The 17,541-nt window shown below is 36.8% G+C and overlaps 1 protein-coding gene across 3 annotated transcripts; it reads right to left on the reverse strand.

Annotated features, from left to right (window-relative positions):
• Window positions 1-738: 738 nt before the first annotated feature.
• LOC122063435 (probable RNA methyltransferase At5g51130) lies at window positions 739-14,934 on the reverse strand. Of its 3 annotated transcripts, none has more exons than XM_042627144.1 (9): window positions 14,615-14,934; window positions 14,099-14,210; window positions 11,273-11,320; window positions 2,746-2,798; window positions 2,525-2,616; window positions 2,177-2,264; window positions 1,995-2,060; window positions 1,193-1,261; window positions 739-1,084 (listed from the first exon to the last, which is right to left on the reverse strand). In XM_042627144.1, exons 1-9 carry the CDS (start codon window positions 14,783-14,785, stop codon window positions 995-997), a joined length of 789 nt encoding a protein of 262 aa, XP_042483078.1. In that variant the 5' UTR covers window positions 14,786-14,934; the 3' UTR covers window positions 739-994. The 3 variants fall into 3 exon arrangements, with proteins under 3 accessions (XP_042483078.1, XP_042483077.1, XP_042483076.1); XM_042627143.1 differs by having other exon boundaries at window positions 2,701-2,798; XM_042627142.1 differs by having other exon boundaries at window positions 2,525-2,798.
• Between the last annotated feature and the right edge of the window lie 2,607 nt (window positions 14,935-17,541).

Here is a 17,541-nt window from a genome sequence, read left to right on the forward strand (position 1 = left end):
TGTTCAGATGTTGGGAGATATATAGGCTTTAGGAGTTTAGGCCTTAAATTTTTCATAATACATTCTTGATCATCTCCACCTAATTATCTTGCGATTTTGTTTTAAACCACCAAATGATATTTCGTTAGCTACCTATCCCACTTTATTTAATATCAATTAGAATCATTAACTTATACTATCACTCTCAAGCAAAAAAAATCACAAATATTTTGACATATGATAGAATTACCATTGATATGTAAAAAAAGGAAAATATGTATGTATATTCTTAGGGGATTTTCTTATTGACACCTCTCCATGTGTCAATAATTTGTAACCCTGCTATCCCTATTATACAATTTTTTTCTAATGAGGGTAACTATAGTAATTTCACATATGCACTCAGAACTATGTATAAGATAATGACACATTTATATAAGCACATAATGATATGTCACTCTCAAATCATTTTTTTGAAACCCCTTCATACCCAAGGGGCAATTATTAAAAGGTGTCAAGATCTAAATACACCTATAATAGAATGTCCCCATTGAATAAAGGCTCTAAGTTACCATGTAACAAGTAAGCAAATTCTTTTACTTCCCGCAAGTTAATTACGAGGAAAAAAGAATGGAACAGGGATGTAAACCTCTCATTTAGCACAATATATAATTGTTATGTTACAGCAATGACAGATCTTGTTGCCTTTGTTCACTAGGCAGAACAGAATTCCAGGCTCAAACAGCCTTTCTTCATGCTCAAACAGCCTTTCTTCATGGTTATACAAAATTTCCAGAGGGGTGAAAGATCCACCGCATCGGTACTGCTTTCAGCATGATCATGCAACATCTGAAGTCCCATTCTCCATTAGGTTTCACACAACAGAAGCTTCACCGTAGGAATAGCAGCTGTAGCAACAATTAGCATCTACAGAGAATCGATCCAGCAATTCCTGCACCACTTCTGTTCTTAGGCCAGAAAGAGGTGCATCACCAGTGCCCCTCCAACAAATGAATCACTTGCAGAACACGAAAATGGGTCTGTTGAATCCTCCAGTACCACCTGGTAAACTGGCAGTTATGTTCTCCACTGTCCTAAATCCAATCTACAAGGACATCAAAGATCAGGCACTTGAACAAAATAAAAGTTTGAAGTGATAACTTTCTCCCAACAACTAATTTTGAATATAAACATCAGTAGTCAAAGAGATTACCTTGTCTAAAAGTATATCCTGAAAAACGGATGGAGGTAACAAAATGTTGTGAAAATTGAATGTCGCAATCTGCATATAGGCAAAGCCAAGGACTCAGGGCATCTATGTACAATAAAACCATAAATAATAGAAGGGAGATGGATAGGCACACCGCCTGTGTGCAGCAAGCTAGCAGGAAGCACCAATGGGGGAGCGGAACGGGCATCATAAACGGGAGGCAAGAGGTCATTTCAAAGGGGAGAGAGATAGAGCAGGTGCTAGCTTGCAGTACACAGGCAGTGTGCCCATCCTTTTCCCATAAGAAAATTTAAGAAACACATGTTTAAAACTGGAACCAGATAGGCAGATCTAAAGTAGTCTGAATCTCATAAAGAACCCTGACACAGCGTGTCTGTGACTCGCAATGGGATGCAGCATATGTGGCATGGCAGGGTGCTGTTCAGTGGAAGGAGGCACCAAAGAAGGTAGCTTCTTGCTAATGTGAGTCACCCCATTGGCCATTTTATGCTAACCTCTGTGAGCACACAACAACTAACATCCTTCACTGTGTTCTCAATTAATTGACATGGTACCAGCCAATAAACGAACTGATCATTGTTGCCGGGTACCATGGTATATACAAGAATCAACTCCAAACATCATTTCTTCCATAATTAATGTGAAAGATAACAAACAATTCCAATTCCAATTCCAATTCCAAGCACTCGTTATAATCTCAGCCCAAGTTTACAAGGACTTGCATAAATGTAAGACCGCAAAGATTAATGGCCAAGTAGAAAAAAGATTCATGAAAATTCAATACCTCAGATACCCGATAATTGCTTTTATATGATTTCCAATTCTGTGCTTCCAATAAAAGAATGCCACCCTACTCACAACAATGATAATGTATGAGCATGATGGTTCAGGAATATACCTTTTCCATAAACAAAATACAGCATGAAATCTATCTTCAATTCTTCATGGACGGTAAATAAAAGTTACCGGACGAAGAAGTCTCCAGATCTTTGCAAATAAAGTAATCAATCCATCATCGCCCCAGTTCAGATGAACCCATTTTGTCACACTTAAACTGCCGAATAGGGCCCAAATCCACTTTAACACACAACCAGTGACCAAAAAATAAACAAATAAAAAAATACAGTAAGGCAAAAACATTAAATGTCTTCAGTATTCAGACTGAAGGAAAAAATTACACTTAGGAGATGATCTAATTCTGCAAAAAGGTTTGAAATACCAATCTCCACAGTTAATTTTATTTAAACCATTTTAGTAGACAATTCAAATGCCATATTTTAAAGATGAAACAGGTGACTGTAAAAAGTAACTCACCAAAGAATTGTATCATATGCCTCTGAGCAGTTATGCCAGCTACTAACAAAATTTTCCTTCCGGAAAGAGACTACATCAAAAAGCTTTGGTTCCTGCGAAGGATTCAAGTATCTTACAAGATTCACTGTTTCCACATTTAAAGATTCAGTAATGCTATGCTCTAAACCATTCACTACCTCAGAAAGCTTGGATCTATTAGCTTTAGAAGATCCACAACTAACCTTGTCCATTTTGGCAATCCTTCTGAGGTTCCAATATGCACTCTCAACCAGATCTGGGAAAGCAAAAGGAGCATCTTATGACAGTTCAAACACAACCAGTCCACTAGAAACCATTTCAACTCAAAAAACTGTAAAACAACTTCAGTTCAAAAAGCACTCCATATGCATACTTACTGCTACAATCATAAATTTCAGGGAGTATTTGCACATCACAGATTAATAATGAGATCTGTAGCCATTTCATTTAGTCTCACAGTAAGATTGTAGAACACATACATAAAATAAACAAGTGCCATATAAATATAAAGCATTAGACGTCACATGAATAAAGAAATTACATACAGTAAACATTCATTTCATAACTAAGCAAAGGATTCCCCATAAACACTACACCAAGGACTGATGCTCCTGAGTTCAATGTCCAGAAACCATTTTTTTTTTTTTTTTTGGGGGGGTGGGGGTGGGGGAGATGCAATATCCACACACTATTAGAATCAACCTTACCAAACATCGCAAATTTGATGACTTCAATTCCAGAGAAAGACGAAGATAATAATGACAAATGCAGAAAACAACAGCAAGCATGAAATAAAGTTTTAAAACATGAATGTCGGCTAAATGTAATGCAAATAAACTACTCCATTCAGGACTTCTGATTCAAATTTAACTCTTAGACAAAATTGAAAAAACTCCTCTCGGATTTACAAAGAGATGCCGGCCTCCAAAACAAATCCACATGTTAAAGTGTATCATGAGTTATGCATGGTGTACTGTGCTACCAAGTGTGTGTTCCTTGGGTATGCTCACACTCAAAAAGGATTGGTGTTGTGATCCCGTTACACATTGGCATTTTGTTAGTGCAGATGTTACCTTTTTTGAAACTAAACCATATTTTTCTGTTGAGAATCATAAGTTGGATATTGATCTCCTTGATCCTCCGCCTATTCATGTACCCATTCCTCTTACTGAAAACACCACTACTACCAATGCTTCCCAACCTAAGCAATTGTAGGTATACAAGCATCGTTCACAGTAGACTTCAATAGTGCCAGCTGATCCTCCGTTACCGCCCTCTACTTCATCACACCCTTTGCATGGAGATCCTACTTCTATTGACCTGCCAGTCACTCTTCATAAAGGTATGAGAACTTGAACAGAAAAATAAAATATTGTCTATCCTATTCCTAAATTCGTTTCAATCTCTCACCTCCTACCTTTACTTTATTCATTTTCTCTATCTCTATCTACGCTTGTGCCTTCTATATACCAAGAAGCAGTGTTACATCTTGGATGAAAGAATGCTATGGATCTAGAGATGGATGCCTTGTTAGATCGTAAGGCATGGTCTCTTGTTGACTTGCCTCCAGGGAAAGAACTTGTGTAGTGTGATTTGGGTCTACACTATCAAGTATCTACCATACGGTTCTATTGAGCGACTGAAGGCTCACTTGGTAGCCAAACGATATCCTTAGACGTATGGAGTAGATTACTTTGAGACCACCTCTCCAGTAGCTCGTCGTATCAACTCTATTCGAGTCCGATAACCATAGTTGTCATGGGCCAAGGCGAACCAAAGCGTTGGAAGGCTGCCTAAGCGCTTAGACTCTCCAGCGCTGGTTCCTTCAGTTCAACGGAGACCAACGACTTGTGGTTTCCATCTCCAAGGAGACATCTTCCCCCTTTTTTGTCGGTGGCCCAAACCGCACCCACGAGCCTTTTTTTTCTCTCTTTAACTTTCTTCTAATTTTTCTGATTTGCCTACTTTGCCCTCTCTTTATATGTTATTCCCTTTATCCCTAGTTCTTCTTCTTTTTACACTTCACTTCCAAGTATACCCCTACACCCACACTGATATCCTTTGAGTAAAGTGAACTTTTAATATTTACAATTCTGCCACACTTGTAAAAAAAAAAAAAAGAGAGAGAGAGAGACCAATGGATCTAAATCTTTTATCGGATATCCGTCAACAAATGTAGTTGATAATAGAGAAGCTCGATGAGGCTCAATGACATTGCACGGAAATCAAATCCATAACACACTCTACCTTCAACTATGTGATCTCAGCCGTTGAACAACAGATAGATGAACCAGAAGATGAATCACCAGTGGTAAATGATGAAATGGCACCTTTGGAAGCTAATGATCAACTTGTGGAAAAATTTAAATTGGTTGATCTCCTCAGTGAAACGATCGATTTTATTTTCCCGAGTCACTACTTCACCAATGAACTTCACGTCATGGATTTCATAGCATTCGATCATGGTTTTGATGGTGACTTCATACACGCAAGGATGGATGTTGATCGATTGGTATTGATTCTCCCATTTTACAAAACTCGTGGACGAGTTTTTCTCAACATTGGGGGAGTTTATGTAGATGCACACCCATGGACCGAACCAAACCCATCTGGGTATCTAGACGGAGATGAGGCTGAGCCATATTTGGTAACTTGGTCTAGTAGGATTCATAGTTGTCACGGCGTCAAGGTGAACCAAGGCGTTGGAGGGTTGTCTAAGCGCTTAGGGGATAAGGTGTCCGCCTTAAGGCAAACAAAGCGACTAAGTGTTATTATTTATTTTCCATATTTTCTAACATTATTTAGTAAGTTATGTATACCTTGTATCATAAAAAATCAAGATTAAGCCACATCAAGTCATTAAAAATCAACATTTAGCCACATCAAACCATAAAAAATTAACATTAAGTCATATTAAGTTATAAAAAATCAACATTTAGAGAAATGCTCTTGTTCTATAATAAGTTTGATTGGTCAAATGATATTATTTTTACATGAGACATTTTGTATTAGTTATAATATAAAACTAGCTTTCCAACTAATCTACGATTATTTAAATCTGAGTTGTAATGACATAGTTATGCTCCGGTCAAACTTATTTTTAAGTGCGCGAATACTGTTAAAATCGCCTAAATGAAAATAATTTTATGGATATCAAAATAAATTATCGGACTTTTGGTTTTTAGCAATATTCTAACATAATAGAATTTATAAAATTTTCATAATTGAGAAAAACCCTAGCATTTAAAAGTTGAAAATTGCCCCTATAACCAAAATTCAGTTTTGGTTCTTGGACTGGGGGGTTGACTTTTTATCCTTTTGGAATTTGATTTTTAAACTATTTTTATTGGATTCAAATAGGGGGTATTTGCTTATTTATGAATAATATCTTAAGTAAATGAAATAACAAATATTAAAAACATTTACTTTGCCAAAACATAAGGCGGCATGTAGTGCAACAAGGCGACTGTCGCTTAGGCCCCAAGTAAACCGCCTGGATGCCTAGTCGTCGCTTATGACTAGGATTTTAGTAAATCTTATTTATTTGGGAATGTTATGTAATCTTTTATTTTAAGTAGGATAAGTAGGGAGATTTTAGTTTCTTAATTTATTTTAATTTATTAGATTGAGTTAGTTTCCAATTTAGAGTTGGTTTCCTAGTTTCATTTTGAACTAGTTTCCTTTTAGGATTTGTTTCCATGTTGGAGTCTTTTATTTTCCTATTTAATATGCTTGTAACTGATTGAGTAATGAGAGAAAAAAAGATGAATTGAGTTTTGAGTGCTAAGAGCCTGAGGGTTGTGATTCTTTCTCCCCCCCCTCCTTTGTGCGATTCCTACCCCTCCCCTGCAACTCTGAGCATTTCAGGGATTTTCCTCCCTACCCCTATCAAATCCCCATCAATTGGGGACTTATTTTATGGGCTCTGTAGATGTATCTAGTGAGTCTCAATATGCAGACATGTTATTTCAAATGCTTGATAGCAAAATTAAAGAAATTGGGGAGGATAATGTGGTACAAGTAGTTACAGACAATGCAATTAATTATGTTGCAGCTAGCAGAATGTTGATGCAATAACAGAGTAAGCTTTATTGACTCCTTCTGCAGCTCATTGTTTGGACCTCATGTTAGAGGATATTGACAAGTTGAAAACTTAAAAAAGAACAATAGAGTAGGCAAAAACAATGTCAAATTTTATTTACAGGCATTACAAACTTGTTGATGCTTTAAGGAAAAAAACAAATGAAATGGATCTGGTGAAGTTGGAATTACAAGATTTGCTACCTCATTCTTGACACTACAAAGTTTGTACAAGCACAGGGATGCCTTGAAGCAATTATTTATATATGATGATTGGAATAGTTCTAAGTTGTCCAAGACAGAGGCAAGCAAGAGATTACTTGATATAATACTTGCACAAACATTCTGGAACAGTTTACTAGATTGCCTAAGAGCATCCCAAACCAATTTTAGTTGTCTTGAAGTTAGTAGATGGTGATGAGAGCCCTGCATTGCATGAAGTTTATTTGGCAATGGAAATAGCAAAAAAAAAAAGGATAAAAGTAAATTTTGCCAACAAAGAACGGTCATGGAAGAAGGTGTTAGCAATTATTGATGATCGTTGGGAGGTCCAAATGGATCGACCTTTATATGATGTTGGCTTCTACCTAAATGCTAACAAATATTTTGGCTACATCAATGATGAGAGACTTCCGTTTGAAGAATCGTGTAAAATACAAGATGCATTCATGGCAGTGATTGAAAGAATTGGGCCCGACTTAGTTGTGCAAGACAAGATCACAATTGAGTCTCAAATATACACATACAGAAAATGTGAAGGTAGTTTTTCAAAGACTTTGGCTATTAAACAATGGACAGCCGCTGAAGGAGCATTGGATCCTAGTAAGTAATTTTCTTTTTTAAATTTTAATGAGTATTTAACAATAAGTGTATCTATTTTCTTATATATAGTCTCTTGGAAGAAAACATATGGATCTTTGGCCCCTACACTTCAACGATATGCAATACGCATATTAGGCCTTTGATGCTCCGCTTCCAGTTGTGAGCGCAATTGGAGCACATTTAATTTTGCAAGTATTTTTTTAATATTAGTTTCTAATTGTACTTTTTATATCTATTTCTTGAATTAAATAAAGGAGTATTTATGGATTCGGATTTATACTAAGAAGAGGAATAGACTAGAACATCAGCGCTTGAATGATCTGGTATATATCCAATATAATTGTCGGCTTCATTTAAGGTTCCAAGATAGAAGGGAAAATGGCAACAATTATGATCCACTAATTCTTGATGAAATGAATTGGAGTAATGAATGGATAACAGGGGAGCAAAAAAATGGAAATTTAGTCCATCCTGGAGACGATCTCACATGGAGAGATGTTGATAGAGCAATTGGTGCATCTACATTGGTTGGGGGCCGTAAACTACCTAGGAGGGCTCAAGGATCAACAAGTGCAGCCAATGTTTGCTACATACGTCGAGTTGAAGAAGAGGTCCATGAAGTTATGCATGCTAATGAAGATATTGATGAAGACTTTGTGATAGGCCAACTGATTCTATGGGGCAGCAACAACAGGAGGGAGAAGAAACAGATGTTGATTTGTTATCTTGATTATGGTTAAACAAAAACAAAGCTTAGCTTGATGGTCTATTTTGTTGTTTTAAAATTTAAACTTTAAACCTTACTAAAGTTTAGCATTTTGGTTTATTTTTATTTTTTTCAATTTTCATTAGGTGTTTTTAATTCTCCCCCAGGTAGGATTCGAACCCAAGACCTACCACCTATCATGATTCATGTATACTAAGGAACAACGGGATTGTTGTTTAGTGCCTTAGTGTCACTAACTGATACTATATGTATTCATGGTCTATGATGGACTTTGTGGAGCTCGTTTTGGGCATCAAATAGGTAAGTATATCTAACTACATACTTAAATAGTTAAATATTATATTCTTTACAATTTTGCATTAGGAATTATATGTTATTATGCCTTTTATTTTATTTATAGCTTTGTTCTTTTTTATAAATATTTTTTATTTTTTGTTGTGTATTCTCATGTTAGAAAATATATCACTTTGCAATTTGCATTGATATGAATTTCATGTTGAATGTTGATTCTTGTCTCTTGATGTTGCTTAAAGTGTGGATTTGTTTCCCATGATGTTGCTTAAAGTAGTGCTTCTTGTATTTTGATATAGCTTAAAGTGTTAATTTTTTATAAGCAATTTAAAATAATTATATCATTGTTATACTAGATATAATAGATATATTAAAAAAATATTAGCGTTTTTGGCGCCTTATTCGCCTTAAGGCGGGCTCCGTGTCACCTGAGCGCTTAGGCAGCCTTCCAACCCTTTGGTTCGCCGTGACAACTATGTTCACAAGACTATTTATGGTTCTAAACAGTCCCCTTGTGCTTGGTTTGACAATTTTAGCAAAGTCATTAGTAGTTATGGGTTCACACAGTGCTTCTCTAATCATTCTGTATTCGTTCATCGATGTGCATCTAAGGTGGTTATCTTGGTTGTGTATGTGGATGATACCATTATTTCTAGCGATGACTCCTCCAGAATTGAGGATGTCAAGGCAAATCTGCATCAACATTTTCAGAAAGATTTGGAGATGTTCAAATATTTCTTGGGTATTCAAGTACATAGTGGCTCGGTTGAGTGCAGAAGTTGAATAGAAAGTTATGTCACATATGACAACTGAAATGATGCTCATCAAGAGTTGGGGTTCTCAATTGCTAAACCTATAATATGTGTTGAGCTGATCAAGCTACGACTTATATTGGCAATAATCCGGTTTTCCATAAGAGGACTATAAGCATCTTGAGGTCAACTATCATAGGAATATGGTTCTATAGAAGCTAATTTCTACTCCAATTGCCAACTCATCCGATCAACTTGGAGATATGTTCACTAAGGGATTATTCAGGACTGTGTTTCTTAGTGGTTTTCCAAGCTGGGTATTGGGGATATATATACTCTAGCTTGAGGGGGAGTGTTAGTGTATTGTGAGTTATGTGTGGTGCACCATGGGACAATGTGTGTGGTGTACCACGGGATAGTGTTTGAGTTATAGCTATTTCAATTGTTTAGTTGTTATTTCCTTTTCTAGTTATCTCTATATTGTAATTAGACTTAGATCTTAGGAATCCTACTAAGAGTTGACTTCATATTATATAAGCCAGGGGCTAGACCAAGATAGGTTATTCTATTCCCATCATGTTCTAGCTCGCACTCTCTTTCTCTACACTCATAGGTTATTCTATTCCCATCATGTTCTAGCTCGCACTCTCTTTCCCTACACTCATGTTCTTCATCTTTTTCTTGTGGGTACTGGTTTGCAGGTTTTATATTGTCACACCTTATCATAGAAAAAAGAATAGTCTATCTTCTTACCTTTTTGGTTTTTCGGCACGGGGGGGGGGGGGGGGGGGGGGGCGGCGAGTGGTGGAAGGGGCCATGCTCACACCATTGCTTTGCTGACATATCAACTTCTTAGAGAAGTATTGCCTCCCCCCACCCACACCCCCCCCCCAAAAAAAAAAACCTAGTATTAACCAATACAAGTAAAAAAAAAATCCAAACTATTTTATGTAGTGCAAACGACCAATCCCTTTAATTTATTTTATGTAATGCAACTCTGTGTCAAAAAAAAAAAAAAAAAATCCCAAACACCTTATAAATAGACCCTTGTACACACACCTGTTGACTCATTGTTAGAGAAGATCCATATGGCCCTCATGTCTTTCTGATTTATTCAACCAAATGTAGCAAAACACACTACACAAGTCAAAACAGGCACTGAGGTGTATCAAATTTTTTTTATATATAAATTTGGACAAGATCTAAAAAAATGTCATAAAATGCTAAACAAACCCTAAAAATGATGCAAGGTCAGTTTGGACCTACACACCAAAGATCGATTGAAAAGAGGAACTCAGCACCACCCACCATGTAACTGTTGTTAATTGTCAATTAGGCAAATTTTAGGTTTGATGAATATTGGGAAAGAGACAAAATCCAATTTCATTTTTTCTGAGGGGAGGATGGGGGAAGAGAGAGAATGTGTAAAGCAGATATACCCATAGCCATATACATAGATTCACAGGTCAGCCCATCCAAATGGGAAGTTGAGTGGCTGAACCAGGGGGTTCAGACACCAAGCCAGGTCAACAACTGATCTGGGCTTAGTAACAATGGAAAATAACTTTCTAAATAAAAATAAAATTAAAATTACATTTCAAATTAAAAATACTATTAGTAATTTAAAATGTTATTCAAGAAAGGTGCAATTCAGGACAGCCAGCATACCATATCGTTGAACTCTAAATCATGCGTTTCTTCTAAGACGTTTAGCAGGAAGAAAAAAAATGCGTCTAGGAATATTATGCCAACCTAGTGTGGGTAAGCATAAATACAAAAAATACTTAAACATACCATTTCTGGCCATCAGGTGAGTCAACTATCTCCGTTACAAGATTCCTCTAGAGTAGAGTAAGTAACAAACACTAAATATTTATGTCCTTAACAATCTACCTCTTAAACATCCAAAAGCATCACTAGCACTCAAAAAACATGAAAATTCCATCTATGTGACTGCTCATCTTAACAACCAGAAGGACAGAACGAAATAAAACACTCACAAGGATACCACTTGTTTTCCTCAACATGACAAGGTATTATGAATCAGAAGAAACTTACGTGAATCAATGTCTATTCCACAGATGCTTTGGCAAAAAAACTTCTTGGCTGCAGATAGAGCAAGGAAAAGAAAAATATGTAAAGAATCAGGTCAAAGAGCATGGGAAGAAAGTGATAAACACAACAAAATTCACATAAGAACTCTAAATATGGAGCTCTGAAATTAGAGAGAAAATGAAGTTCAAACTTGTCATTTGTCAGCAAGAGATGAAACTAGCACGACAGAGACACTCCTTACAAATGGATACTAAAGGGAATAAAGGTTGCAAACTTTGAGAATATCTTGACTATACATTTCCAAGTACTAATATGACTGATTTAAGATACTTATTGAAATTGAGTTGTAGTAGTGGGAGCCTCGTGCATTGGGATACTCTTATTGAAATTGAGTTCTAGTAGGTAAATTTGAACAAATCAAGGAAAATCTTACAAGCACTGTCAATAGCAAAGAAATAATAAGGAAGTTGTCGTACTCGTGGCTACTCTCCCATATGCCAACACATTACACCTTGTGGAATTGTCTAGACCATGGTTCAAGATCTCGCCAAGATCTCGGAAATTTCATGATTTTTTTTTACCGAGACGAGATTTGCTACAAATTACAAAAAGGACATCATGTCGGTCGAAATTTCGGTATCTCGTCTGAAATTTCGGTACCGTTTCGGCAAGATACCAAAATGATACCAACCAAGGCTTTATAAATACAACATCTCGTGAGGGTCTCGGCGAAATTTCTGCTCCTTGCATTTGAACACTAAATCACCCCATTGTCCACTAATTAGCCACATCATCAAACTTGATCTCTTGCCTTGAAGAACACTCTAAGTTGAAGACCTACACATTTCAAGCTTTGGAAAGGTAAACCACTTTCCCCAAAACCTTTTTTTTTTTTTTTTTGAAATAGTAACATAAATACAAGTTAGATAGGATTAGATTTTTATATGTTAGACATTTGAGGCCGATCTATGACCTCACGGAGTCGAAATTTTTTCTTTTGTTCATAATTTTTTTCCTAGTTTAAAAAATACATTTTCCATCAACATAAATTGTATTTTTTTATGGTTAATATAGCTTTGATGGAACTCAATTATATATATGTTACTCCCCATTGGCTGATCTACGACTCTATCGGAGCGAGTTTTTTTCAGAGGAAAATGCATGTCGACTCCATCATACTGGGCGTGGAATCCAGCCAGGCCGTCATAGCTCTTTCCAATAGACAGTCATTATGATTAGTGTTGTATAACTAATATGTTTGGGACTTGGGAATTAGGGAGTTGCATAGTATATTACTCTAGTACTCTAAATATTAGTTAATTAATGTTGAGGTATGTTTTGATCACGGCTTAGATGCATTATTTAACTGTTTTCCTATCATATTATATCTTGTTCTAGTAATGAAGCAAGTAAAATCTCCAGAACAATTCAATGGTTGCTACCAAACAAGGATACAACTCTAAAACACTGTTGTGTTCTAATATTTTTGCAAATTTAAGTTCTAAGCATCTTTATTAAGCTTAAAACAAGCTACCCCATCAAGTTTCAAGTCATAATATGGCCGTTTGACCATCGAAATAGTCAACCGAATCAAAAAAATAAAATCATCCAACTCACTGAGATTTCAGTATTTCGGTGGTTTCAGAACCACCGAAACGAGACGAGATTTCGAACCTTGGTCTAGACAACCTAAGATACAGCTATTTATTGCTGAAGAATGATGTTTCTAATAGAATGAGAGGTAGGTGTATAAAACGGATGGTGATTCTAAGGTGTTGTGAGATTGACAAATCCCATATATTAACCTGAAAGGTAAATACTATAATAAGTCTATATTTTGGGCATGTGTGGGTGGGTGGGTGGATGGATGCAAGAGAGACAGAGAGAGAGAGAGAATGTCTCATGATTTGATGTTTTCATCATTGTAAAATCCATATTCAACTTGATAGAGGTTATGCAAAGGTGGATTTACATGAGTTTTTCTTTTGAGTTTTTAATCATTACGAGTTATCCATAACTATTTTGGTGGCATTTTGGAATATCAAACTAGTTTGTTTACTGTGATTTTGGAACCATTTGAACGCATATTCAGTTACCCATACAACTTGATCAAACCTCTCATGATTTCAGGCTCTTTTTGAAATGTTTCACCATTTTACTAGTGCCCTATAACAGGATTTTTATTCCAGCAAGTAGAAATTGATTAGGAAATTCAATTTAAATTCTTTTTTTTTTTTTTTTTTTTGGGTGGGGGGGGGTGCTCGAGTTAAGCACTGAAAACATGCGTAAATTGTAAAAGGGGTCCTAATAGTAGTCTAAACTTATTAAGGTATCAAACAAAGAGACAAGTGATAGTGGAAGAAGGAATTGTTGGTCATGTTCCTTCCCATTCTTCCAATTCAAAGCCCCTAAAGTGTCTATGGCTCCACATTTAAGTTATGCTGCCTAGGCATCTGATATTGCAATCTGATAACATTTTTTAATGAAATGCCCCAACACTTCCTCCAAACAAGTTCACAGATTGCAATGATACAATTCACCTGCAAATAGCTGAAGCCAGTTTCAATTTCAAATGTCATCCACAATCCATTTTGACCACAATGTTAACAACTGCAAAGACTATGAGAATGATAACGACGATTTTTTTTCCTTTTTTTTTTTTTTTTTTTTTTTTTTTTTTTTTTTTTTTTAATAGAGAGAAGGGTGTGGGAGATGGAATAGATAGGAGATCCATAAATATTTCAACCAACTTAATCAAAACTCAAAACTAGGCATAAAAATAATTGAAAGTTAAGATAACGAAGGAAAAAAAAAAAAAAAAAAAATTACCGATACTGATAGTTATCAGACCCTGATTGCAGCCAATGTCAAGGCAGTCCTTGCCTTCAAACCATTCCTTCTTTAGCAACATCAGTCTAGGATCTTCCTCCAAGTCCCTAGTCTGTGAAATCAATGATAGAACATTTCAAGCGAAGGGAAACAAATGACTAACTTAACAAATTATTTTCCCAACCAACACAAGAAGATTAAAACAAAATCCCAGACAACACAAAGCAGATTCTAAGATCATCAAGGAATACAAAACATACACAAGTGATAGAACATCGTCTAAAGAAGCTCAATCAAATGCTTGAGAAAAGTGCCAAAAAACCAGTGGCACTCCATTTTGTACTAAATATTCGAAAAAGGGAACTAAATTTTGAAATAAGAAAAAAAAAATTCCTAAAAGAGAAATTAACATAACATACACAATCTCATCCCAGTATCTAAAAGATATTAAAAGAAAATACAAAGAGAAGAGCAACTGAGGGAGTGTATAAATAAACAGAGATCAAAATAACATACGCGGTAGCCATAGTAGTTTCTGTAATTTCCGAAAATAGCGATCGCTTTACGTTTGCGCTTTTTCGTTTTGGTCTGTGTTTCATTAACCTTTTCATTGTTGTCCTCCTCCATCACCTCCTCCTCCTCCTCCGCCTCCATGTCGCCTGGATTTCTTTCCTCTTCGGCTTTCATAGAACGAAACAATAACAAAGGTTATTAGGGTTACTTTGATTGGGAAGGAGTAGAGCAAAGACTTCGAAAGCAAACTCTGAACTGAAGACGGACGGAGAGGGCAGGAAGGGTTTTTGCAGGGTCCTTTGAAAAAGCTGGAATGTGAACGAACGAACGAACGCCTACGTATTTTCGCGCCTCGAGGGTTGGGTTTATACCGTTTATTGGTTTCAATCGGTTCGGTTTCGGTTCAAGATTCAATACGTAAAAATCGAATCAAATCGAATTGGTCTAATTTTTATTCGATTTATTTTAGAAAACTTATATGATTACACAAAATCAGGTTTCCTCTTACAAAACTGCCCACTCATTGTTTCAGTTAATAAAAATACATTATTTTGGATTTGGGTTTACAAAAACTAACCAAAATAGTGTTCCTCCCTCGACTAAGAATTTTTTTCTTTTTTACAGCCTTACTCCCACTTCCTTTTCCGACCATAGTTCTTCCAACCAAACTATAAACCGCTTATGTTTTGTTTGTCTCTAATTCTTGACCCGCTATGGACAAAATTTGGTGGCTACCCGAATGAGATTTTTTTTCTAAGGTCTGTGAAGGTAGTAGAGGGCCTGGGCGGCACGGTTCGACCTAACTAATCATGACCCGATAGACCAACCCAACTTGGAGGAGTATATATTTATTGAGCAAGTGTCGTGAGATTTGAAGTTTTGTGCTTTAGGGTTTCTGGGCAAGAGGTTCTTGTCGCAATTTTGGGTGTTGTTGAGAGATCTCCATTGTAATCTTTCTTCCAACATAGTAAATCATCTTTTTCTTCGCTGGAAGATGTAGCACACCATACCGATGTGTGAACCTAGTGAAATCTCTGTGTATTGTGTGAATCTGTTTGTTTTTCTTCTTGTTCTTTTGGTGTTTGTTTTAATAGCTTACAAACAGAGAAGATAGAGTTTTCAATTATGTAGATTCTTGTATGACTATATATGTCACTAGGTTATAATCTTTCAAGTCAATTAATACAACGTAGTTCCATTACTTAACACAAGATAAATTCACTATCTCATCTTCTTCACTGGCGATTTCCTTTTCATTAGCCATCATCTACTGACCTTGTTCATGTTTGTGACCTACCGATCCATAATCCTTCATGGTGTCATCAATTCTTGTGCTTATAGCCCTTGTGGAGATGACAATGGTTGCTAGAACATTTGGAGCCTCGTCAATGCCTGTAGAGGAGAAGTGCCCGATGCTGTCAGGCTATACAACCAACCATGTATATGTTGTAACCCAGCAGTCACTGAGGGGGGGTGAATCAGTGAGTCCAATTTCGATCCCCAAAAACCTGTCTGATGTCTGACCAAGAAAAACCTGATATACCTGTCCCTGTTTGCACACAGTCGTATGCACACTCAGCCTCTCATAGGCACTTTCAAGTGTGCACACCCATTCCACATTCCACGCACTTCAATATAAAATGCAAACAACAAGCACCCACAACACAAGGTTTTTACGAGGTTCGGCAATTTGCCTACATCCCCGGAGTAGTGCCTGTAAAGGCTTCGTACCTACTCAATACACTACTTTTGACTGCACCCACAGTCGGGAGCACCCACACCCAATTTTCTCAAGCCGAAGCTGAGATGGCACTCGTAGTGCCGATACAATGTGTAGCACCCACTACACGGGAGCACCCACTCCCGGTGCTTAGCACCCACTAAGCACACAATAAAGAATACAATTAAATTGGGCTTATATCAATGCCCTACAGTCAAGCTCTGCCTAGCATATGCATCCACAACTAGCTAGCATGCTTACAGTTCATCCACAACTAACCTAGCATGTATACATTCATCCACAACTAACCCTAACATACATACATACATGTAATGTAAAATCACAGGTTAGAGAATCTCACAACCGATTGCCTGGGATGACTGGAAACTTGTACTGACAAGTTTGGTGCTCACACCTTCTCTCTCTTTGGCTTCTTGCTCTTCAAAGCAAACACATCCTTGCTTTCTTCTCTTCTTCCTTGGCTTTGAGTTAATATACCATTAACACACTTCAACCACCTCTTTTACCTCCTTTAATGGCCTAAGAACATTTATCATCAAGAATGTATGTTCATTCAAGGACCAACAAAGAGGGGGAAGCTTCTCCTACCAAAATCGTAACCTTCTTTCACTCAAAACTCATTGTTCTTGCTTTCATGGTGTAGGGCTTGAAAAAACGAAGAAGTTGCAACTTGGTTCACCCAAATCCGACTTAAAATGAGGGAGATATGACCTTTTGAAGTTGGAGCAATGAGATAGTCTGAAATAGAATCTTCGCAGGGGTGGCGTAGGCTACACCGGCGGTGCGCGCAACAGGGGCGAAATCTGACCGTAGATCTCATATAAAGATCTTATAATCCAAACCGTCTGATTAAACCAACAGACAACAGATCCAAACCGTTAGATTTGAATCTCGATGACGTCATTATGATGTAGGCGCTGACATCGTCAGAAGTGTTGTCGATCTATGATTGGCTGCTTTTCCGGATTTTAAGGGAGCTTGTCTCCCACTCACAAAAGTGAAAAGGATTATTGACCGTTGGATCCGAATCCTCCATGTTGGCTTTAATATGATTTCATGAGATCCTTAAGATTGGAATCTTCTTTATATCTTCTATACACGCGCGAAACACACTAACATAATTTGATAATGTGTAGCGCCAGTGCATCAAGAGTTATGCACCTAACCAATAAAATCCTAGGCGCAAGTA

Source organism: Macadamia integrifolia, unplaced genomic scaffold, assembly GCF_013358625.1.
Source record: "Macadamia integrifolia cultivar HAES 741 unplaced genomic scaffold, SCU_Mint_v3 scaffold1325, whole genome shotgun sequence".
Classification (NCBI taxonomy): Eukaryota; Viridiplantae; Streptophyta; class Magnoliopsida; order Proteales; family Proteaceae; genus Macadamia; species Macadamia integrifolia.